This window comes from Psammomys obesus, unplaced genomic scaffold (assembly GCF_907164565.1).
Source record: "Psammomys obesus unplaced genomic scaffold, mPsaObe1.curated_primary_1811, whole genome shotgun sequence".
Classification (NCBI taxonomy): Eukaryota; Metazoa; Chordata; class Mammalia; order Rodentia; family Muridae; genus Psammomys; species Psammomys obesus.
In genome coordinates this window covers 37,611,181-37,634,588 of record NW_026585644.1, presented here as the reverse complement: position 1 = coordinate 37,634,588, position 23,408 = coordinate 37,611,181, and the positions used below count along the sequence as shown (strand labels likewise).

At 45.4% G+C, this 23,408-nt stretch overlaps 1 protein-coding gene across 1 annotated transcript in view; it reads left to right on the top strand.

Moving 5' to 3' along the window:
* Xdh (xanthine dehydrogenase) overlaps positions 1 to 23,070 on the top strand; it is a 66,579-nt gene extending 43,509 nt beyond the window's left edge. Inside the window, exons 21-37 of the mRNA XM_055627501.1 lie at positions 830 to 954; positions 1,691 to 1,824; positions 2,235 to 2,322; positions 2,423 to 2,509; positions 8,507 to 8,698; positions 8,828 to 8,973; positions 9,842 to 9,923; positions 10,405 to 10,500; positions 11,073 to 11,201; positions 11,812 to 11,886; positions 13,166 to 13,218; positions 16,017 to 16,131; positions 16,965 to 17,030; positions 17,935 to 18,123; positions 19,487 to 19,663; positions 21,842 to 21,923; positions 22,895 to 23,070. Coding sequence (XP_055483476.1) covers positions 830 to 954; positions 1,691 to 1,824; positions 2,235 to 2,322; positions 2,423 to 2,509; positions 8,507 to 8,698; positions 8,828 to 8,973; positions 9,842 to 9,923; positions 10,405 to 10,500; positions 11,073 to 11,201; positions 11,812 to 11,886; positions 13,166 to 13,218; positions 16,017 to 16,131; positions 16,965 to 17,030; positions 17,935 to 18,123; positions 19,487 to 19,663; positions 21,842 to 21,892 — 1,805 coding nt within the window. The 3' untranslated portion in view covers positions 21,893 to 21,923; positions 22,895 to 23,070. The remainder of the gene's footprint in view (positions 1 to 829; positions 955 to 1,690; positions 1,825 to 2,234; positions 2,323 to 2,422; positions 2,510 to 8,506; positions 8,699 to 8,827; positions 8,974 to 9,841; positions 9,924 to 10,404; positions 10,501 to 11,072; positions 11,202 to 11,811; positions 11,887 to 13,165; positions 13,219 to 16,016; positions 16,132 to 16,964; positions 17,031 to 17,934; positions 18,124 to 19,486; positions 19,664 to 21,841; positions 21,924 to 22,894) is intronic.
* Positions 23,071 to 23,408: the final 338 nt, after the last annotated feature.

Genomic DNA, 23,408 nt, shown 5'->3' with positions numbered 1-23,408 from the left:
CAAGACGACCCATTAGCCCCTTTGGGATACTTTTGACCCTTAGGCTTGCTAAGTCACTAGCATGCTGACTGAATTCTCTAAGAGGACTATTTCCATTCTGGAAGACACTCACATTTCCAATCATGTTTGCCTTTTTTTTTTTTTTTTTTTTCTTTTTAAAACTTTTTCTCAAACTTCACAATGATCATTTTAGAATTCCCAGATGCCCAGTGGCTACAGTGACAAGACTGTGCCTGGAGTATTTCACGCTATTCTGGCTTCTTTGATGGGAGGAGGATTGGAAGAACAGACACAATTCAAGAGGGCCAGGACTTTAACAGCCTTTCAATCCCAGTTGTTCATCAGAGATGACCCCTGTGAGCAGGGGGTTCCTTGATGGACTATTTCCTTTAGCAAGTGTTCCGGTTTGCTTCTCAGCTGTTGTGATAAAACACTGATCAGAAGCATTTTGGGAGGAAAGGATTTATTTGGATTGCAGGCTCCAGCCCTTTACTGAGGGAAGCCAAGTCAAGAACCTGGAGGCAGGAACCAAACATGAAGGAACGCTGCTACCTGGCGTGCTTTCTCTGGCTTGCTTAGCTACCTTCTGTATGCAGCCCAGGCCTACCTGCCCAGATATTGCACTGCCCATAGTGGGGGTAGCCCTTCCTCCATCAAGTAACAATAAAGAAAATACCCCACAGGCATGTTTACAGGGCAATCTGATGGAGACAATTCTCCAGTTGAAGCACCCTCTTTCCAGATGTGTCAAGTTGGCAACCAAGATCAGCCAACTTGGGCATATCCCTCTACAGGTCTAGGCTCATCAGAGGTCTCTTTCCTTCTCCAGGACAACTGTATATTGGTGGCCAGGAACACTTCTACCTGGAGACCAACTGCACCATTGCTGTACCAAAAGGAGAGGCAGGCGAGATGGAGCTCTTCGTCAGCACACAGAACACCATGAAAACCCAGGTCAGCTCAAAGCAGTGGTGTCAGTGACAATAGCGCCCCTAGTGGACCAGAAGGGCAGGGTAGGAAATGGGAAGAAGCAGATATTTTTAGATATGGATCCGAAAAGGGACCCTGTCAACAAACACCAAGGTAGCATTGTACTTCTCATTTAACTGTTGAGTAAGATGGGGCTTGCTAGTGTTATTACATCAATTAGAAGCATTTTAGCACTTGTGCTAGAACCAATTAAGCCTTTTTTAAAAAACCATTTTGCTGCTATGTGGCCAAGGCATATTGAGGCATATCCTGCCCAAATTTCTCATCTTTTAAAATCAAGTATGGGGCTAAGGATAGCCTCAGGGACCACTAACTTAGAAGCCATAGCTAGAATTTTCTTGACTACCTATTACATGATATTGGTTACCAGGAGTTTTGGTTTCTGCTCCTACCATTCTGACCTAAAAGCCCTGGCCACATGAGGTGATTTTTTTTTTTTTTTCTGCTCTGAAAGTGTGCTTCTATCTTGCCCTTCTGGTTAAAAACATGTATCTGAGTTGCCTGAATTCAATCTGTGGTGACCAGTGACTTCTGGATTATGGCACCAGCCAGCACCTGGAGGTGAGGGAATCTTTACTTCAGAAATCCCAGAATTTATAGCAGTGCTTAGGGCCAGGCATGTTGGACAGGTTGAGGTCAGGCCTGAGAAAAGTCCAGAGAATGCATCAATGCAAAATTTCTATTTTTCCCTTTTGCATAGAGCTTTGTTGCAAAAATGTTGGGCGTTCCAGACAATCGGATTGTAGTCCGAGTAAAGAGAATGGGTGGAGGCTTTGGAGGGAAGGAGACAAGAAGTACTGTGTTGTCCACGGCGGTGGCCTTGGCTGCATACAAGTGAGTTTCTAGGCCCCCTTCTCCAATGGCAATGAGATTATCTGAGAAATAGAATAATGCCAGCTAGATCAGGAAGGCCTTCTAGATTCTCCCGCTCCTGAAAGTAATTGTCCCTACTTTGATTTCTCAGTTTTCTGTGTTTCGAACCCTTGGACATAAGGGCAAGGGTAATCTCAGTAGTTTCTTTGCATGTTGTATTCATGTCTTATTTTCCTTAACTGGCTCTAAACTCCCTAGGAGTAAGGCAAGGACTCGCAGCCTGGCATTTCCTCTGTGTTGTTCAGCACAGTACCTCCATTGCAAAGCTTAGTGCATGGATGAAAAGGAAGTCCTTTTTATTGTTTAGCATCCCCAAGACTCACAGGGCTAGACTGCTGGAGGCTCACAGGTTTCTCACTCCCCTGCCCCAGGACAGGCCGCCCTGTACGCTGCATGCTAGACCGTGATGAGGACATCCTGATAACCGGTGGCAGACATCCCTTCCTAGCAAAATACAAGGTTCTTGATCTTCTCTGTATCCTTGGGTGGTGTAAGCAGGCGGGATCGATCACAGACAGACAGACGTGGGTGCTATTGAGAACGACTCTCCTTTTATCAGGTTGGCTTCATGAAGACTGGGAAAATAGTGGCTCTGGAGGTGGCTCATTTCAGCAATGGTGGGAACACGGAGGACCTCTCTCGGAGTGTAAGTAGGATCAGCCTGCTGCTGGGGGTGACTGGGAGGCCGAGGGCATGCCCCACAGTCTGTCCTCCTCCCTGCCCATTCTTTTGTCTAGCTACCTAACTGCCCCTCACTTTCAGCTTCTGAGCAGAGAGTGGTCATATTATATCTATGATTAGACCCATCCTTTCTATTCAGGATACCTTGCTATGCCAACCATGTTATCTTTATATCTTTGTGTGTGTGTGCTTGTGTGTGTGCATGACAAATACATGTAATATTAGTTTGTATATAAAATGAAATCTTTGAATTAAAAAACAGAGGCTCAGAGATGTGGGTGGGTGATGTCTATGGATAGGAAACGGAAGTGAAGCATAGAAATGGCCACTGTGTTGCAGCTTGGCCTTTGCTTCATTAGAGTGCCATTACTTTGCTACCTCCTTGTAAGAGGTGACCACAGCTGGATGCGTGTGGCTATTCGTTACCCAAGTCAAGCGTCCTCAGTTAGTTGTGAACCGAGTTAGGTTGCAGGACGTTACATTCCAGCATTCCTCTGACGAAATTCTGTTTTACTTAATAACACATGCAGTGGCCATTTATCTTTCCACGGTTCTAGAGGCCAGAAGTGTGAAGTCAAAGTGTTGGTAGCGCCACCCACCGTCCATGTCGCTCCCCTCATCGGGAGAATCCTTTCTTTGTCTTTTCCAGTGGGCGGGTCCTTGTCTTGTCACTCAGGTTCTGCGTCTGCCCCACACCGTGCTTTCTCTTTGTATTCTCTGCCTTCTCTTTTAGAGAGAAGTAATTGCATTTCAGTTCCACCCCACTGATCCAGGATAAGCCGCTTCTCTCAGGGTCCTTACCTTTATGGGATTTGAGGCCGTTTAAGGTATTTCCCAAGCTTAGCAGGAGAATATGTTTGTAGGGAGGGATCTGTTTTCTTTCTCCCCTAAGTAGAATGTTGTGTAGGTGTCCAGTAGCTGCTTTTGGCTAGTACTGCGTTCTTCCACCTCCTTCCTGGTTTTCAGTCTGGTTCCTCTGCTGGTTTTGAGAACGGAGCACTCCCAACTGTAAATGCGGGTATTCCTGCTTAGTCCCTGAGCTCTACTGGTTGTTATTTCATGTGTTTTTCATCTCTGTTGTTTGAGACAAAACCAATTACTACCCTAGGTCTTTGGGGAAAACTCACACTTAATCATTATGTAATCTCTCTCGCTCTCTCTTTTTTTTCATAACATTTTGCTCAAAAGTCTCTTTTATCTGATATTACTAAAAATCATTTTGGTTCCTTTTGATTAACATTCACATACACCTTTAATCCCAGAACTCAGGGAGACAGAGACAGGTATATCACAGTGAGTTTGAGACCAGCCTGTTCTACAAAGCGAGTCCAAGACAGTCAAGGCTACACAGAGAAACCCTGTCTTGTAAGCAAAGCAAAGCAAAACAAAAACAAAAAAATTACATGTTTTTTTTTTTTATATTTTTGTTTTCAACCTACCTATATTATTATTTTTAGGTGAAATTTTCAAAGACATGTAGTTGGGTCTATTTTTAAATGTTCTGTTAAATGTCTTTTATTTATATTTTTATTGTTGTTGGTGGTGGTGATGTGTGTGTGTGTGTGTGTGTGTGTGTGTGTGTGTGTGTATGTGCTTCCATGAGTGCCTGTGTACCAGGTGTGTGCAGGTGCCTCTGGAGGCCAGAGGAGGGTTTCAGGTCTCCTAGAACTAGAGTTAGAGATGGTTGTGAACTGCCTTGTAGGTACTGGGAACTGAACCCTGGTCGTCTGTGAGAGCAGTAAGCAGTCTTAGCTACTATTTCTCCAGTGTTTTCACTGTTTACACATAATAGAACTATTGAGACAGGAGGGCATATGTCTGCTCCTTTATTTTTGTTTGTTCTCTCTCTCTCTCTCTCTATATATATATATATACTAGGTTTTAGTATATATATATTGTTTTTGTCTGCCTTTCTCTGGGTTACTTGAATGTTTTGGAGGATTCCATCTTGTTTATTAACAGTATTTTTTAAAGTTATAATACTTGTATAGATTTTTGCTGTTTGCTAGATATGTTATATTTTATATTCACAACTTACTATCATCGAGTTGGGATGTCGGATTTGTCTTTTTGGTTAAGTGTAGAAACCTTACCCTCCCCATTGCTGTTGGTGACTCTTCACTCTCCCCTATTTATATTGTTTTTATTTTGACTATTTAGTTTGCATATATTGGAAAACACATTAAGAATGTCAGAAATAATCTTGATAGTTCAAAAGGAAGAAAAAGGATCATGTTTTTACTTATATTTTTGTAACAAAAAACAGACTCTAAAGGAAACCCGAGTACCAGTTTACTAGTTTCAAAGGAAAATAGGGCAGGCAACCTAGAGACCCAGTGTGTTAGTCAATGTTGTACTGCTGTGAAGAGACGCTATGAGCAAGACAGCTCTTACAAAGGACAGCATTTAACTGGGGTTGGCTTACGGTTTTAGAGGTTTAGTCCATTGTTATCAGGGCAGAGGGCATAGCAGCAGGCAGGCAGAGCTGGTGCTGGATAAGTATTTGAGAGTTCTTCATCCAGATCTACAGGCAGCAGGAAGAGAGAGACACTGGGCTTGGTTTGGGCTTTTGAAACATCAAAGCCCACGGCCAGTGACACACTTCCTCCAACAAGGCCACACCTACTCCAACAAGGCCACACCTCCTGATCCATACTCCCACTCCATCAGGGGGTACTGCCATTCCCTGATAGATGACAGATAGATGATAAACATAAACATTCAAATATATGAGCCCATGGGGGCCATTCTTATTCAAGCCACCGCCTCCAGCTGTTGCTGGAAGGGAGGAGATGGAAAGAGCAAGAGAGAAAGTTACATGTTCTGGGTTAGAGGGTAAGGAAGCACGGGATATGACATGGCCATTGCAATTATGACTATACAGTAGTTGTGGCACCAAGTCTTCTAATGTCTGACTAGCTACTGAACAGCAAGTGGGGCTCTGGTGAAGGCCTTGGTACATTTTTAGGCTTCTGGCACCACCCAGAAGGTGGTAAGTAAGGGGTCTTTCCTGCTAAGTGTGTGTGGATGTCCAGGGACTTATGTGCTCTGCGATGGCTTTATGGGGCGTGGGTAGCACTTTATAAATGTAGCCTATAGTGAGCCTTAGATCTGTACCCGACTTTCTCTGATACCATCCCAACAAGGGTGTTGGGACACTGCACTGTAGCCTCATGATCACAAAACCATAAGTTTCTGATGAGATTTTGCAGATATGAGCATAGTAATGTGGTCACAGCTTGTGTGTGTGTGTGTGTGTGTGTGTGTGTGTGTGTGTGTGTGTGTGTATGCATATGCCTGTGTGGGGGGGAGGCATTCAGTTAGAGTATAGTAGTTAGTGTCTAAGACCTTTGCTAGGCTACCTTTTCTTGACCTTTTGGATAGAAAGAACAGGATTTAAGAGGTGGTGATCCTTTTTAGTCTCTATAATCATTGATATTTCTAGGTTCCCTGATATTCATAAAGGTTTGAAGTCTAGGAGGCATAAACCACCCACCCCAAACCTCTAAACCCTACAACTCCTCACCCACCGTTTCTTGCTTCCTGAAGACTATAGTGTGTCTGCCAGTTTTCTTTTCCTTTCAGAATATTTTGCATTGTTGTTAACTTATAGCATATCTTTCATGTCTATCTACCATCCATCTATCTATCATCTATCTCTCCATTATCTATCTATCATCTATCTGTGATCTATCTCTATCATCTATCTCTCTATTATCTATCTATCTATCTATCTATCTATCTATCTATCTATCTATCTATCATCTATTGTCTGCATGGAGCTTACTGGGATGGGAAGTCCTCATACTGTGCATTAATGCTGGGTGTCTGTCTCCCAGGGTAAAACCTTCAGTAATATTGAACATGCTCCTTGGGTATTTTTGTATTTAGTTTCTGCTGAGTCTCCTTGAGTCATAGAAATGACAAGGATAAGAACAGCAGCCAGAGTGTGCATTCCTCACTGTTGGCACAGCTTTGGCCGATAAGATTAGAATAATTAAGTGTTGAAATAAAATAACTAGTATGGCCACAAAGGTGGTGTTCAGTGGGCAAAGGTGCTTGGCGCAAAGCCTGGTGATTTGAGTTTAATCCTAGAATGGAGATGGTAGAGAGAACAAACTCTTGCAAGTTGTCCTTTGACTTATAAGTGCATGCTGTGACACACCTACTCAAGTAAACCAACAAGTGTAGCTTAAAAAGAAGCAAAGAAAAAAGAAAAGAAAGTAGATGCAGTGGGTGAGATAATTATAAAATTTACCTTGCTGGTGGTACTTTTAAAAAGTTATCATCCAAATTTTATGACCAGACTAGTCATACACTTATAGATTCCTAGTTTTTAAAGAAACATTTCAGAAAAAAACAGGTTTCCTGTTATGCCCTTTGAGTCCCCTTCAATGAGAGGGGCTAATTAGTTCAGTCAGAAAACTTTTTATTCCCAACCTACTATTACAACTGTTCAGAACAGCAAGCATCCCTAGTGCTCTCATCATGTGTAACATGTTTTGGTGTTTTAGAGTAAATCAGGTTGACAGGCCTGCTGTAGTTACCCCCAAAGGTTGTAAAAACTCGTAATTCAATCCCATAAACATGTTTTGCGTTCCTACCTAGCTCTAGGTGCCAGTATAAAGAGACTGTGAAATAGTTTCTGCCCTGAAGAAACACAATAGGTGGGAGAAACAGAGAAAGAGAAGATGGAAGGAAGAGCAGAAGGGAAGAAGGAAAAAAGAAAGGGCGGGAGGGAGTTGATAGAGTTGTAAAGGGAAGCATGTTGTAAGACAGAGGGGCATGAAAAAAGCAATTTATTTACGGGAAAATGAAACTACACTTGTGGAAGGAAACTCCAACTCATGTAAAACCAACAAGCAAAAGCAATGAAAGGCAGTGTTTGTCTTTTCAGGAAGATTGGGCATTTCAGCACAAAGAGAGAACAACATGCTATAACATTAGACCGGCCCAGGAATGGAAATGAGCGCTGGTGAATTAAAACTGTAAGAGAGGTTGAAAGAAACTTGATGGCTCTCCCCCAAAGAGAAAACACTGTGGAAGGAGGAAAAAAAAATACAAGAAAAATTGAAGACCAGTCCAGGAGTTTCAAAAAAATTTTCTGACATTTTTTTTCTGACATTCTGTTTTCTGACATTTCAGAAAACAAAAACTAGAAACAAACAGTAAAGGAGGCTATCAAGAAACAATTTAAAAATATATACCCAAACTGATGGACATAGATTTTAAGATTAAAAGAGATGATTTAGAATGAGCATAAAAGAGGAAAATAGACTCATCATAAAATTTGGAGATCTGGAGAGTGAGTTTTAGAGTCTTTAGGAAGGTAAAAACAAAACTCTTTCTAGAGTTGAAAGTGTTTATTGGGCCTCTGTATTGGGGAATTGGAATATACCAGCAAAATACTTTCAAAATAAGGCAGGAAATTAGTAAATTTATAGTGCAGAATTCTATTCCGAGCCAGGTAAGGGTGAGAACACAGAAAATACATATATCCATCCTCTGAAAAAAAAAATTAAAATACAGTTACCTCATTTCCCTTTCTCTCCAATTCCTCCCATATGCAACCCTTGCATCCTCTCTCTCTCTTTTAAAAAATGTTGTATTATTGTCTACACACACACACACACACACACACACACACACACACACACACACCACACTCCAGAAAATATCTTTAAAAGAAAACAACTTTACAATGGACCAAGCAGAAAAAACAATCAACTTGTTATTTTTAAAGAGGCAAACATTGAGTTCTGACTGGAGGTCCTGGGAAGGATTCCCACGCTAGGAACTGGGTTGGGGACCTTCACAGGAGGGTAAGCTGTCCTGCGGGAGAAATAACACGGGCCTGAAGTAGAACAGTTGACAGCTGGGCTAGAGAAGACAGGCTTGAGAGCATCTCCTGTGCTGAGAAGCGAAGGAAAGCAGTGTTCTACTTTGGTTTCCTCTACCTCAGATAATGGAACGAGCCCTGTTCCACATGGACAACGCCTACAATATCCCCAACATCCGGGGCACTGGGAGGATCTGTAAGACCAATCTGCCCTCCAACACAGCCTTCCGAGGCTTCGGGGGTCCTCAGGGAATGCTGATTGCGGAGCACTGGATGAGTGAGGTCGCCTTGACATGCGGGCTGCCGGCAGAGGAGGTGAGCTGGCCTGACAGTGGGGAAGCTTATTTGGGGGAAGAGTGACTCCTGGGGCAGGGAGTATAAGCAGGCACTGCAGAGGGACCTAATAAGAAGCTGACAGGACCTAATGTATCTCTTCTTGGAAAGGTACGGAGGAAAAACATGTACAAAGAAGGGGACCTGACTCACTTCAACCAGAAGCTGGAGGCATTCACCTTGCCCAGGTGCTGGGATGAGTGCATAGCGAGCTCTCAATATCACGCTCGCAAGATGGAAGTGGAGAAGTTCAACAAGTAAGCTCAGAGTGGGGAGTCTGCTGATCCGATGCTCTGCCGCTTTGCTGCGGTCCAGCCTTTCTACTGATCCCCAGATAACGAGCTGATAGCTTAATGGACAACTTTTGAGGCTCCTCAACTCCCCAGCTCGTCGACAGCTTCCTCTTGAATGATCTTAGGCCAGGAATAGGGAACCTCCAGCCTTCACTTAACATCAGAGCCATCAGCTGAGGTTCATCTGTAGCCATGAGTGGGCTTCCTGAGAGTACCACATTATTTAGAGTGTTGGTTGGGGACCAGGAACACCACAGCTATGTGCCTACCATCGAGATCAGCAAATGCGTCTGATGTTGGCAGTCATTCCATGTCTCTGAAGTAGGCCTCAGTTAATTCATCTGCAAGGTGGGGATGACTGTATCGGCTCTCTCTTCTTCGCAGAGTTATTTATTTGAACAAATATCTAGAGAAAGCATCGTTCTCTTTCTCCTCAGGACAAGGACCATCGAAGGTCATTATAGCACACTGTCTAAATGCAAATTTCACTTAGGGTGAACACTTGGAAGTCTGTGCCCTTTGCACCAGAGGACCAGGGATGTAGATCCCCATTCTCTCATTTGTATCTGTCCTGCTGCGACACCATCCAGTAATGACAGTGGCTGTGTAAGTGGCTCCAAGGATGTCCTGTTCTGATTTAGCATGAAGATGTTAACCGAAATATACCCAACTAGACTTAAGTATGTATTCTATAAGAAGGTTCTTTTTAGGCCACAACTGGTAGCACGCACTTTTTTAATCCCAGAACTTAAGAGACAGAGTCAGGCAGATCTCTGAGTTGCAGGCCAGACAGGTCCACAGAGTGAGAATTTGAATGTTCTTTTCTCTCCAGGGAAAACTGTTGGAAAAAGAGAGGACTATGTATTATCCCGACTAAGTTTGGAATAAGCTTCACACTTCCTTTTTTGAACCAGGTAATTGCTTTATATAACTGGGCCATTCCTCTGGACTGGGACACAGTTGTACCCCTACTTTTGGTTATTTTGGACAAGCGGTACTCATCACTGGTAACAGGCCTGACCAGGGCTCTCCCCGTTGGTGTAGTATGTGAAGCAGCAGTGAGACAGGGGTCTGGGGGTCAACTTATAGTTTTTGCCCATCACAATTACAGGAGTACATACAGATACTCATCTTCAGGTATAGTGTAGGGACAGAGAGAAATGACCGACTTCCTTCTCAGGACAAGACATGCACAGAGAGATGAGAACATTTCTCACACTCCTGAAAGGCTGCTTAATTAAATAATGAGGTTTATATTGTGTCATTTTTGCCTGGGTTTTTATCTAAAACACAGCCAATGGTTTTCTTCTTTGGGGGCTCTGTTGCTTCAGTTTCAAAGCTTAAGCTGAGTCAGGATTTACCGAATGTTGTGGCTGCCTTCTTCTCCTTCCTTAGGCAGGTGCCCTCATCCACGTGTACACTGATGGTTCGGTGCTGCTGACGCATGGGGGGACCGAGATGGGTCAAGGCCTTCACACCAAGATGGTTCAGGTGAGAAGCCTGGGGACTGTGTCTGGGATGTCTGGTGTCCAAGAAGATGTCTGGTGATGTTGGGTGGTGTGATGTGCAAGAGAAGCAACAGGCCGGAGAGCACATGCACACGCGGTCTTGGACAAGCCTTCTCCCCTCTTGGTTTGTCTCCTTATCTGTGCTAAAGGATTAACTAGGCAGTCTCCAAGGATGCATCCATTATAGGCATTCTGGGCTCTGAGCTCACTGTATGTGTGAAAACAGCTCATTTCCTGAACTCTGCAAGATCTCACAGGGAGGTTGGGCTAATGGTGCAGTCAGGACATCTGCTTGGCCCTTGAGGTTTATTCAGATTTTTTTTTTTTAATCCAGTATTTGCTTAAAATGGGTTTATGGATGTCTTAGCCAACCAGACCTAACTAAAATGGGTTCCTTAAACTTTGCTAGGTGTGACAACATTCCATACTCAGTAGAGTGGAGCTTATAGGATTGGTTTTTGCTTCTGTCAGTAAAACTGAACTTTGGCCTGAGATGGAGGCAGCCAAGCTCCATGATAACCTCTTTCCTAGAGGGTGATGTCTCCTTTGTTGCAGGTGGCCAGCAGAGCTCTGAAAATCCCCACCTCCAAGATTCATATCAGTGAGACAAGTACCAGCACCGTACCCAACACCTCACCCACAGCTGCCTCTGCCAGTGCTGACCTCAATGGTCAGGCTGTTTACGTAAGTGAGGAGTTCAGGGGGAGCCTGAGCAGCTGAGTTTGCGCTCTGGGTTTGGGGTCTCAAGAGGTCCTCTTGATGTTCTGGAGTAAGCTCTTTGGCTGTGGTCATGACTTCACTCTGCTACCCAGGAGGATGCTAGTTCTCCATATGAGTCAATAGAGAAACTCCAGCATAAGCATTTCCACTGGAGCCAGGGGAGTTGGATACAGGGGGTTGGGAGGGACGCTGGAAGGAAAGCAGTGGTTTCTGAGAAAGAATATTACCTTGGGTTGGAACTGGCCACAAGATAATTTGCTAATATTGATATTTGACTATGGGGTCACCTAGATCCCAGCTCCTTGCTTCTTTCTCACACAAGGGATCTACTCAAACAAAGAGCATGATAGGAGAAGGCACCTCTCTGGGAGCCTTTCAAAAGTTCTCTCTCTGTCAGCCTAGGCATGATGTCAGGAGGGCTCTCTAGACAAGGGCTAGTGGTGGTCTACTATCAGGGTCCTCTGGGTTGCCTGGAGGTAGCACTGCAGATCGCTGGGTTGTAATGAAGGCTTGGGTGTCATTTGGTACAGAGCGCAGAGCATTGACATGTCTGGTTTGTGGTGGGTTCCTTCAGGAAGCTTGTCAGACCATACTGAAAAGGCTAGAACCCTTCAAGAAAAAGAAACCTGAAGGCTCCTGGGAGGACTGGGTAAGTCTGAGCTGGTTCAAGCTGCTTTTTTTTTTTTTTTTTTTGCAATGGAGAAGTACACCAACCACAGCATACAGCAGGGCTTCAGTCCCTGCCCAACACATACAGGAAGTGATGATCTAGTCACATACAAGTAGAAGGAGCTGTCTGAGACACAGGGCAGGGACAAACTCACATTTGCTAAGCCCCTTGATGGAAGTCACATGAGGAAAGTTTCTGATCCTAAATCATGACGTCTGTGGAGATTAGGGTTCTGCCCTCCCAAGCCTGAAAGGATGGATTGTCTCTCTTCAGCACCTCCACATGTCTTGGCTCACTCAGGCATGGGTCCACACATATGTTCAGCAGGCCCAGTGAGGTGTCACTTCCTAAAACTCCATGTCTCCGAGGGCCTCCCAGCAGCCTCTCCTCTCACACAACTTTTGAGTCAGGGGGCAACCGAAATGTCATCTAGGAGAGATCTAGATGTCCCATGAATTGCCAGGAGGGACAGAACAGAAAGTTCCAATAAGAGTGAGCCTAGTGGTCTGAATTCTAGACTAGATGTCTGCATGCAAAAAATTATCAGAGCTGTTGCATGCCTGTAATCATAGGTAGAGGCAGGGGGATTATGGATTAGAGTCCAGCCTGAGCTATATAGAAAGATACTGTCTCAAAAAGTCAAGGGGTGGGCCTGTAACTCTATGTAGAACACTTACTTGGCATATATGGTTCTAGGCCTTAGGACTTAGGTTTAACCTCTAGCAGTGAAACACACACACACACACACACACACACACACACACACACACACACATACACACGGGAACTAGGCGAGAGAAATAACAAGATGGGACTGTACATGAACCATATGAAAGTGCTACCTCATCTCACCAGATTCCGAGAATACAAGGTTTTGTGTCACAACTCCTCTCTTTCCATGTCCCATCTGATCTTAACCTTCCTTTCCACATTCACTTCATTAAGTACCACATGCATGGAGACTGCTTAACTGTAGTTTAATTATGGTATTTGCACTGTTTTCACGACAGCCTTGATGATAATTTTTCCTTCCCTCAACCCATTGTTCTGAACTTTGTCCTGTGCTACCAGCCATGTGGTCCAGTATCCTTTGTGAGCAGATGACACTGATAACTAACCCGCAGCCACAATATATGAATTATGAGTATAAGTCCTAGGTCAGAAGTTATTTTCTCTAAGCTTTAGCTTTCCCATCTGAAATATGGGAATAACCATAGCTTAGTGGATGTCCCTTCCTGACAGCTGTTGTCTTCCACAGGTCATGGATGCCTACGTGAATACAGTGAGTTTGTCTGCTACTGGATTTTATAGGTAAGTATAATCCCCTTCCTCCCCCTTCCTGTGTGCTGGCTAGCCCACGGCCAGAAGGAAGCAGTGCCTCTAAAGTGGGACACAGACTGCTTTCATTCAGTCTAAAGGTGCTTTGTTACACGCAGTTACCAAGTGTGTATGAGGGAACAAAAGCTGGAGCTGCTGTATTAAAAGGCTCCAGTTCCAGTCCTGGCCTTTGTGTGTGCTAGTTCCTAGAAGAAGAAAGAATCTGTCCGGTAGTCTGCAGGCTATGGCACTCAGGTGTGCCAAGACAGGTGTTTGGGCAATCTGTGTGTTTCCGTGTGCCAGACCCTTGGTTTCCTCATAGTGACTTTCCCGAAGGAGAACAGGGGGATTTAGAGCCTGTAATCTCCTTACCACATACAGAGCATGGTAGGATTTTATTAGTGCAGAGGGACGTAGGAAGGAACACAGACATTCTATAGCCTTAAAATTGTACCACAGTGTGATTAGCTAGACGCCCCTCCCAATCAAATTTGGAATTATAAAAAGATACGATCATATTTACTTGTCCCATTGCTATGCTAAAATGCCCTGACAAAAGTAACGTATGGGAGAAAGGGTTTAGCTCATAACTCTAGGTTATAATCCGCCATTGCAGTAGCAGGAGCTTGAGCGGTTGGGTCATATCCCAGCCACAGTCAAGAGCGGAGCAGTGCATGCTTGCTTCTTGCTTGCTTGCACTCCTCTCCTCTCCTGTCCTTCCCTCACAAACAGTCCAGGGCTCAGCCCGTAACATGTCAGCGCTCACATTCAGGATGGGTTTTTTCACTCCAATTAACCCAACCAAGAAAATCCCTCATTGATCTGTCCACGGGCCAGAACAATGTAATTGGTATCTCACTGAGAGATTCCAGATTGCATCAAGTTAACAATTAAAATTAACCACCGAAAATGTCCATCATCATGTTTCTGGGAAATTTAACTGAAAAATTGCAAGTTTGTTTTAAAATGTTTAGAATGAATATAATGGTTGTTATGTATGTACGGAGTATACACGCACACACACACAAACACACGAATATATATACATTTATATTCATATATGAATAGAATAGTTTGCTCATGACCTAGGCTATATAATTGTTTTTGTTACTTTTGTTTTTGCTGTAGAAAAAGCAGGCTGAGGAAGCAAAGGTCGTTTTTTGGCTCAGTCTGATCTGTAGAGCAGGGAAGCTGAGGGCAGGGCTGAGGCAGCTGTCCATGTGGCAGCCCTGGTCAGGAGGCAGAGAGCTGCACACTGGGCGCGCAGCTCATCTATTTCCTTTTCCTCTTATCTACTCCTGGACCTCCATCCATGGGCTACCATATTCAGGGAGGGGCTTTCTACCTCAGTTGAGCCTCTCTGCTTCCTGGGCGACTCTAAATCTAGTCAGGTTGAGGATAATGAAGATTACCCACCCCAGCCATCCTACACAAATACAAGCTGATGCAGATTTTCTCCTGCTTCGTCTGACTGTTTTGGAGTGTGTACAGGTAGGACAGGAAGGGTTTCTGAAGGACCACTGAGTTAGTTAGGGTTCTATTGCTGTGCAGAGACACCACGACCACGGCAACTCGTATAAAGGAACACATGTAGTTGAGGCTGTCTTACATAAGTCCATTATCATCATGGAGGGGAGCAAAGCAGTGTGCAGGCAGGCATGGTGCCTGAAGCATCAAGAGTTCTGCACCGTGATCCACAGAAAGCAGGAGACTGTGTTCCACTGTGTTCTGGGCAGAGCTTGAGCAGAGACCTCAAAGCCTGCCTCAGCAGTGATGAACTTCCTCCAACAAGCCCACAGTCACTCCCACTCCAACCAGGCCACACCTCCTAACACTGCCACGCCCTATGGCAGGTATTCAGACACACCAGTCTGTGTGAGCCATTCCTACTCAAACCAACACAGGCACCTAGATAAATAAGCTGAAGTCAGAGGTCAAAGACAGAGACGTCTCTCCAGGGTCTTGTCCCTCAGCCCTGTGTTAGTTTGCTTTGAATCATATCACCTTACGTTATTTCTAAGTGGCACATTTTCTATGTACATAAGTCTTATATGCATGCATTATATATAATCACATGAACACACATTATATAGTAAATGTTGGTACAATACGTAACACAGGGACAGCATACTTTAACCTCTGCGGGTGTGAATACACATTTACGTGGTTCATACACTATGACAATCGTACAGGGCACTCAGGCTCCGAGAAGGACACACACACACACACACACACACTGCAACAGCTGTTTCTCTTAATAACGTTTTCCTCAAATCAGTTGTTGAAGTTCCAAAAGGGCCAGGAGATGGCTGCTTGGGGATGCACCCAGGTCACTATGAGACCTGCTCTTACGACCTTTCACCTGGAGAAAGGTGAAAATTGTGACCACAGCCCGGTACCATCCCATGCAGAGCCTCAGTGCTGAGGACCTTGAATTCTAGCTCACTCACTCACTCACTTTTTTATGGAGTTATCTCACATCCTTCATGAGCCCAGGAATAACTGTCACTGCTGTCACCACCACATAGAAACCAACATGCTTCTGCTAAATGCTGCCAGCTTTATACAGAATGCGTATAACGTGGGCTTTGGAAAAAAAAAAAGAAACACAAGTTGAATGCTTTAGAATATCTGGTTTTCATTAAAGTTCAGAGGATTTGAAATGCATGGGCTCGAGGGGAGAATGGCTAAATTGAAAAATAAGACCTTTCAGATTTACAGATTTAGAGGGCAAGATGGATAGGGGTGGGTTTGCCTCACACACATAAATCTATTTCTCTTTTTACTTCCAGGACACCCAACCTTGGCTACAGTTTTGAGACGAATTCTGGGAATCCCTTCCACTATTTCAGTTACGGGGTGGCTTGCTCTGAAGTTGAAATTGACTGCCTGACAGGGGATCATAAGGTAAGACATTGGCAACACTTCAGCCTAAGAGAGAGGAGAAGAAAAACAATTGAACTGTAGTCTGAATTGCTGGTTGAGGCATGCCTTCTGGTTGGGAAACTGTCCTTACATCAGAGGCAGGTGAATGCTCCAGGAAGGCCAGAGAGCACATACCTTAGGTCATGAGCCACACAGTTTCTGTGTCAGCCATTTGTTTATTGCTGTAATGAAAGCTGCAGTGGGTGGGACAGAGCTCCAGAAATGGCTACTTCAATACACTGACATTTAAATTGCAGGTCATTTTTCCCTGTGGCTCAAAATCATCTTTCTGTGTTTTTTTTTTTCTTTCAGTCATTCATTTAAAAATTTTTCCTATTTGAGAGAGAGAGAGAGAGAGAAACAGAGACAGAGACAAAGACAGAGAGAAAACCCAGGTCCTTCCTCATACATACAAGGCCAGAATTCTACCAACTAAATTATACCTCTAGCCCTTCAGCTATTTAATAATGTAGTTATTACCCTACAGGCTTTATATAACCAGTATGCTTTGGTTTCAGCCACCATATAGTTTGTTGCCTACGTTCTCACATGATCTGCTCAGACTCAGGTTCAGCATCCCAGTCCCTGGAGGCCTCAGGCCAGCTCTGGTCCACCCTTTACTTAGCTGCTAAGATCTCAATCATCAGCTTTAATAGTGGCAGTCAAGGTGTGGCGGGAATCCCTGTCCCAGCATGCTCAGGGCTTGGTGCTTGAGAAAGGGCTGTTTGGACTGGGACTTAGAATGGAAGAGTTATCGAGGCACACCCGTGGGATTCCACGCATTCCTCTCTTCTCAAACTACTTTCCATCCACAGAATCTCCGTACAGATATCGTCATGGATGTTGGCTCCAGCTTGAACCCTGCCATTGATATTGGACAGGTAAGGTTTATGGCAGACTAGGTCAGCTGTGTGTGCCCATCCTCACCCTGCTTACTTGAAGGTCAGTAGCTACAGAGCATATTGTTATTTTGAAGTAGGCCTGAGCACAGTACTTAGAGAACTCCGAGTTCTGAGTAGGAGTTAGGTTGATGATTGTTCATCCCTTACTCAAAGCAGAAAACAAACGATTATAGATTAACTTGGAAAGGGCAGTATGGTGCATGAGGAAACACTGGGTGCTGATATGTAACTTAGACACAAAGAGACACAGGGGACAAAGGGGGAGAAGAGGAGGGAGAATAGAAAAAGAAGGAGGGAGGGAAGGAGAGAGCATGAGAGAGAGAGAGAGAGAGAGACAGATAAAGATACATACACACAGAGAGAAAGAGAGAGACAGATAGACAGGCAGACAAAGACACAGAGACAGACAGACAGACAAGGACACACACACACTCACTGCCTGGGGAATGCCCTCTGTAGGCAGCATGGCCTCAAGAACCATGGCTGCAAAGATTATCAGCAGTGCTGTATAGGGACCAGTGTGGTGTAGAGGGTACCCTGGATCTGTAAGCCATAGTGGGGATACTTTGTCCCAGAAGGCAGTCAGGAGTGGGAGACCAACAAGGATGGAGGTAAATGTCAAAGGATTTGCTATTCAAAAAAACCCTCCTATGACCTTGTTTCCCAGTGTTGAATCACCAGTAGTTATGTGGAAACAGCTCCGTCTGTACAGTGGCAGGCTCTAGTGAGAAGTGGAACCTACCTACCTACCTACCTCTCTGCTGGCACATTCTGAGCCCCTGCTCTGCTTGAGACAGAACATCTGTGACAGACTGTCAGAGCCAGGCAGACCACTGAAGGCTGGATGGGAGGCGGTAACCATGGTCACCCTTTTGTCCTGCAGGTAGAAGGGGCGTTCGTCCAGGGCCTTGGTCTCTTTACGATGGAAGAACTTCACTACTCCCCAGAAGGGAGGCTGCATACCCTTGGCCCCAGTACCTACAAGATACCTGCATTTGGCAGCATCCCCACTGAGTTCAGAGTATCCCTGCTCAGAGACTGCCCCAACAAGAGGGCCATCTATGCATCTAAGGTACTGTGGCTAGGTGCTGCCTTATAACCTGCAAGATGTGAGACCACAGCAAGAGTGAGAGAGTTTCAGCCACCCACCTGGTGGGTCTGCAAGGGATTCCTGCTGAGGAAGGAAGAGGATTGAGGCTGGCCTCAGAAAGGCCGTGGAGCTGAGGACTGAAGGAACTGTGCTGAGGACATGTTTTGAGCAGGTCAACACTGAAGCTGGCTCCTTTTGGGAGCCTCAGAGAGATCCCTTAAGCAAATCCTATGGGTCAAATTCTGACCTATGCTCAGGTCATGCATCATGGTCCTTGCTCCCCAGAGATGATTTTATAGCTACAGCATCTCCATGTTCTTGTGAGATTTATGCAAATTCTCTGCAGAGGAGGGGAGCACCTTCCAATACATTCTGTCATCTCCTCCAGTTCTTGAGATCCAACCTTAAAATTGTACTAACAAACCCGGGGAACTGTGCACAGAGAGCTTCCTGTGGTCCCACCCACAAGAAGTACAGAGCATAGATGAGAATCAACTTAGCTTATCAATGTAGTCCTGTGTCTCTGAGGGAAGGAAAACCATGACTGATGAGAGAAAAAAAATGCATCTCTGGGGGATCACAACCCCAGAAATTTAATTTGGGGTCTGTAGTTAGAGGAAGCAGAGCCTCAAAACATTCATTTTAATGAGCATCCTTGATGATTCTGCTGTAGGTGGTCTTCTGGCTGTACCTCATGGGGAGGAAAAGCTGATTTTTTTAAGGCAGTGCCTGTCATCCTGGCAGATCGGTGCATGTAATGACAGTGCATATTTAGCATTACTGTCAGAGCTGCAGATAGACTATTCCCCTGGACCAGCAACCGAGGAAAAGGCTAAAAACTCATGCCAAGTTTTTGATCTAGAAAATAGTAGCCAGGCATGGCAGTGTACACCTACAATCTCAGTGTTTTAGAGGCTGGGATAGGAAGATTTCTGCAAGTTCAAGGACAACCTGGGTGACATAATGAGTGCCAGGCCAGGCAGGACTTCATAACCAACCCCTGTCTCAGTAATAAAGATATTTAATATAACTTTCAATATTATATAATTACTTAATACATATTTTATAGTATCATCAGAGAGAATTACATAGTATCAGTTAAAAACAATTAAACGTTTAAAGTTCAGTCATTTAAGAAATAGCTTCTCGGGCCTTTATTAATTTTGGCTGCCCCTTTCTGCCTTATTCGTTGGTGTCCCATTAGTGCTGGGTGGAGCTGTTCGTGGGGTGCGCCACCGGGCATCCTGGTGCGGGGTTCACAGCCTTTCCTCCTGGGTCTGTGTGATGACGTGGGGTCTGGAGCCGCTCCGGCTGATTCCGGCTGTCCGGTGTTCTGTCCATGCAGGCTGTTGGGGAGCCGCCTCTTTTCCTGGCTTCCTCCATCTTCTTTGCCATCAAGGATGCCATCCACGCAGCCCGAGCTCAGCGGGGAGGGTCTAACGCAAAACAGCTTTTCCGGCTAGACAGCCCTGCTACTCCGGAGAAGATCCGAAACGCGTGTGTGGACCAGTTCACCACCCTGGTAGGAGACTTACACAAGTTTCCCCTCACCCTGGGGAGGAGAGGCACTCACTGCCTAGAGGAGAAATGTCAGGCTGTTTGACCTGGGCAGCCTTGGGCCAAGGACCGTCTTCACCGATTCATGTGGGGTACCGAGTCGAATTTGCCAGCGAATAATGAGCTTTGAAGCTGCAGCTGGCACCTGGGCTTCTATCGCGGTGGGAGGGGCATGTGGCATCCAGCCAGTCACTACGCACAGATTTCCAGCTGGCTACAGGTAATGGCTAAATCTGCAGAACAGCCCAGATTGGCTGCTAATCGCTATCATCTGGGGACTCCTGTTAAAAACACTACGTGAGGCCCTGTGGCGAAGGAAGGGAAGGGAAACGGTGCTAATGGCGTTTCTTCCGACATTAGCATGTGCCTTCCTGTCACTGGGGCCGTAGGTACTCTCAAGGACTTTGCAGCCTTTCCGGGAAACTGTATAATGTGGTGACTGACTCCCACCCTGTAGGGGTCCGAAGCAGAGCAGTGGTCCTCAACCTTTAACTGTGACCCTTTAATGCAGCTCCTCGGGCTGTGGTGACACCCCCCCAACCATAAAACTATTTTCATGGTTACATCGTAAGTGTAATTTCGCCGCCATTATGAATCGTAATGTAAATATCTGATATGCAACCCTCAAAGGGGTCGTGACCCACAGGTTGAGAACCCTGCAGTAAGGGCACGCAGCGTCTCCTTGAAGCCCCTTGGTCTCACTTTTGGTGGATGATGCCAGGCCAAAGGAGAACATGCTGGGAGCGCTTCTTCCCCTATGAGGTCCCAGCTCTAGCCCAGCCTGAGTTGTGGTGCTGTAGCAGCTACTCACAGAGAACGCTAATTGTACCCAGAACCTCTGTTGGAACCGCAGACCGGTGCCTTTTTGACATTTCGTAGCCTTTGGGTTTGTGAGTAAAGTGCGTACTTATTGCCCCCAAATATTCCGGGCATGACGAATGGGTAGGAAGGGCCTCGGGGAGGAGAAGCTGCCACCCAAAACTCTCTCCCGAGAGTGAAGGAGGCAGGTGGATTCCCAGTCAGGCCCTTCCCGTGGTGCCTGCAGATGGCTGTAGCCCAGAGGCGAGAACCGAAGAGCGTGTGTGAGGTCTTAGGCAGTGGAGTTCCCACGGCTGTGCAGCTTCATTCCCGTGACCCGGAACCCACCGCAACACCCGCTGCCGATGGTTACTCAAGCCCTGTATCTTTAACAAGAGTGGTACCTATGGGCAGGTTGCAAAGTTAGCTTTCGTGAGGAATGGGATGCCAGAACTCCGTCATTTCAGAGAGGTCCTCGGAGGCCTCCCACCCGGAACAAAGACTCTTCTCTCTATAAGGGCACACCAGTGAGAATAACCCCTTTCAGTGGACCTGCATGATCAGCTGTTTCCACATGTCAGTTGTACCTTCTAAGGACCTCGAGTGCCATGTAGAAATTCTGTGTTGGCTTATCACCGTCTCTCAAGCCCACTGAGCTGGCTGCTACATGGAAAGTGCTCAGTAAAAATAAATGAAGGGAGAGATGGCTCAGAGGTTAAGAGCACTGGATGTTCTTCCAGAGGTCGTGAGTTCAATTTCCAGCAACCACATGGTGGCTCACAACCATCTGTAATGAGATCTGGTGCCCTCTTGTGGCATGCAGGTGTACATGCAGACAGAACATTGTATACATAATAAATAAATAAAATTTTAAAAAATATATCAGGGCAGTAAGGGGAGCAGGGGCGGCCTCTGTCATGAACTTGGTTGTCTGCTCTTTGATTACTTGCCCCTGGCAATGTGGCATTGTCAGGCCACGGAGGAAGAGGATCCAGGAAGTCCTGATGAGACTTGACAAGCTATATGGGCAGATGGCAATAGTGGAGAACTCCCCCTTTCAGTGGACTAGGGAAAGGGGATGCAGAGACGAGGAAGGGAGGGTGGGTCTGGGAGGAGTTGAGTAAGGGGACTTCAATCAGTATATAATGAATAAATTGTGAAAAAAATAAAATCAAAGGAAAAAAATAAACGGAATAGAAACGTAAGGGGTCCTAAGCTGGGGTGTTCCCCATGGCAGGGAGTATGAAATATCTTAGCCTGGTGTTGGCTGTGGCATGTATGAGAGAGTGGGAGGGATGTCGGGGCGGGGGAACACGGCAATGAGAATCCTGTCATTTCTTCCTAGTGTGTCACTGGAACATCGGAAAACTGTAAGCCCTGGTCTGTGAGGGTCTGAAGAGAAAGTCCCAGCTGCATTTTGTACTATGGTAAGGCTTCCATGGAGCTGGAAGTGCAGGCTGTAGCATCCGGATTCAGCAGGACGACACTTTCAAGAAAGTGGAACAATGCATTAAGACAATTTTGATCCAAATAAGAGTTGCAAACAAAAGGATAAGCAAGTGGAGAGCTGATGGGCTTAAGCAGCAAATAAGCAGCTTAATTCTTGGGTCCATTTGGATCACGTGTTTGAAACATGTTTAGAAAGTATATGTGTTATGTCCATACTCATGGAATGGCCGGTGTAGCCGGGATTCTCACACGGCTCCAGAAACTTAAACCAAAGTTTCTTCAGATCCACATGCCTTCTTCAGAAAGCCTATTTGCCAAACCAGTGACTGTCATGCTGTAACCCAAGATTCACCCTCAGATTTTTCAGTGAGACAGTGGAGGGAGATTAAAACCTCCAACTACCTTTGGGTCATAGAAGATAATAAAGAATGAAATGAATTTGAGGTTAATTCCAGTATTCTTGAGCTATTAAAGTAAGATTATTCTCCGATGCGAAACTTCAACCAATTCAGTTACCGAGTGCCTTACAGTGTCTTGGGTATTTTTTCTCTCCCCATCTATGTGATTATAAAAGATTTGGTTTAAGAACTTTCATTAGAATAATTTTCACCTAGAAATGATGATACTGATATCATATCAGCCAGACGGGAAAGCCTGGGTTTGACATCTGTGTGCCCTTCAAATGTTCTCCTCTCTTCCTATGCTTCATTTTATTGGGAAATGAAAGAGATGGCCATAATCGCTAAGATCTTCCCCTGCTCTGAGTCTATAAATAAATGACCCAAAAAACTCCAGTTACATAAGGGAACTGCAGCCATCAAAGACTTGGCCCCCTTTGCTCTTATGCAATGTCTGGGCCTAATGAAGCCTGTGTAGATTCCCCCACAACTGCTTGCAGTTGGTAAGGAGAGCAGGAGGAAAACAAACTCCCGCTTTCATGGCCCTGCAGGAGGTCCCAGCACGACGCAGCAGACAACGGTGGACAGTGCGACGGCATCCGGTGCTTTCTCTCAAACCCCCAGCCTGGCAGACAGAGCCAGCGCTTCCGGCCACAGAAGAAGGATGGGCAGAAACGATACAGTCCCATTATGTTTGATGCCACTAATAAATGCAACGATTAGCTGATTGGCACGTGAGAAATGCGTTTGAGTTTTCACGTCAAGTGCCAGCGTCTTCCAGATTGCAGCAAGTCATTTCTAAAATAATGTGTGGGTCTGAGTAGCTCACGCGTGTGCACACACACGCATGCATGCATGCACCCATGCCTGCAGGCAAACACATACGAACCATGTTCTATTTTTCCTTCTCTTTTCATTTTTCTCCTTCCTTCTGTCTCCCCTCCGCCCTTTTTGAGATAAGGTCTCTCATATCCTAGGCTAGTTTCAACCTTGTGTAGCTGAACATAACGAACTTCTGATCCCCTTGCCTCTGGAGCCTCCCAACTGCTGGAATTACAAGCACCT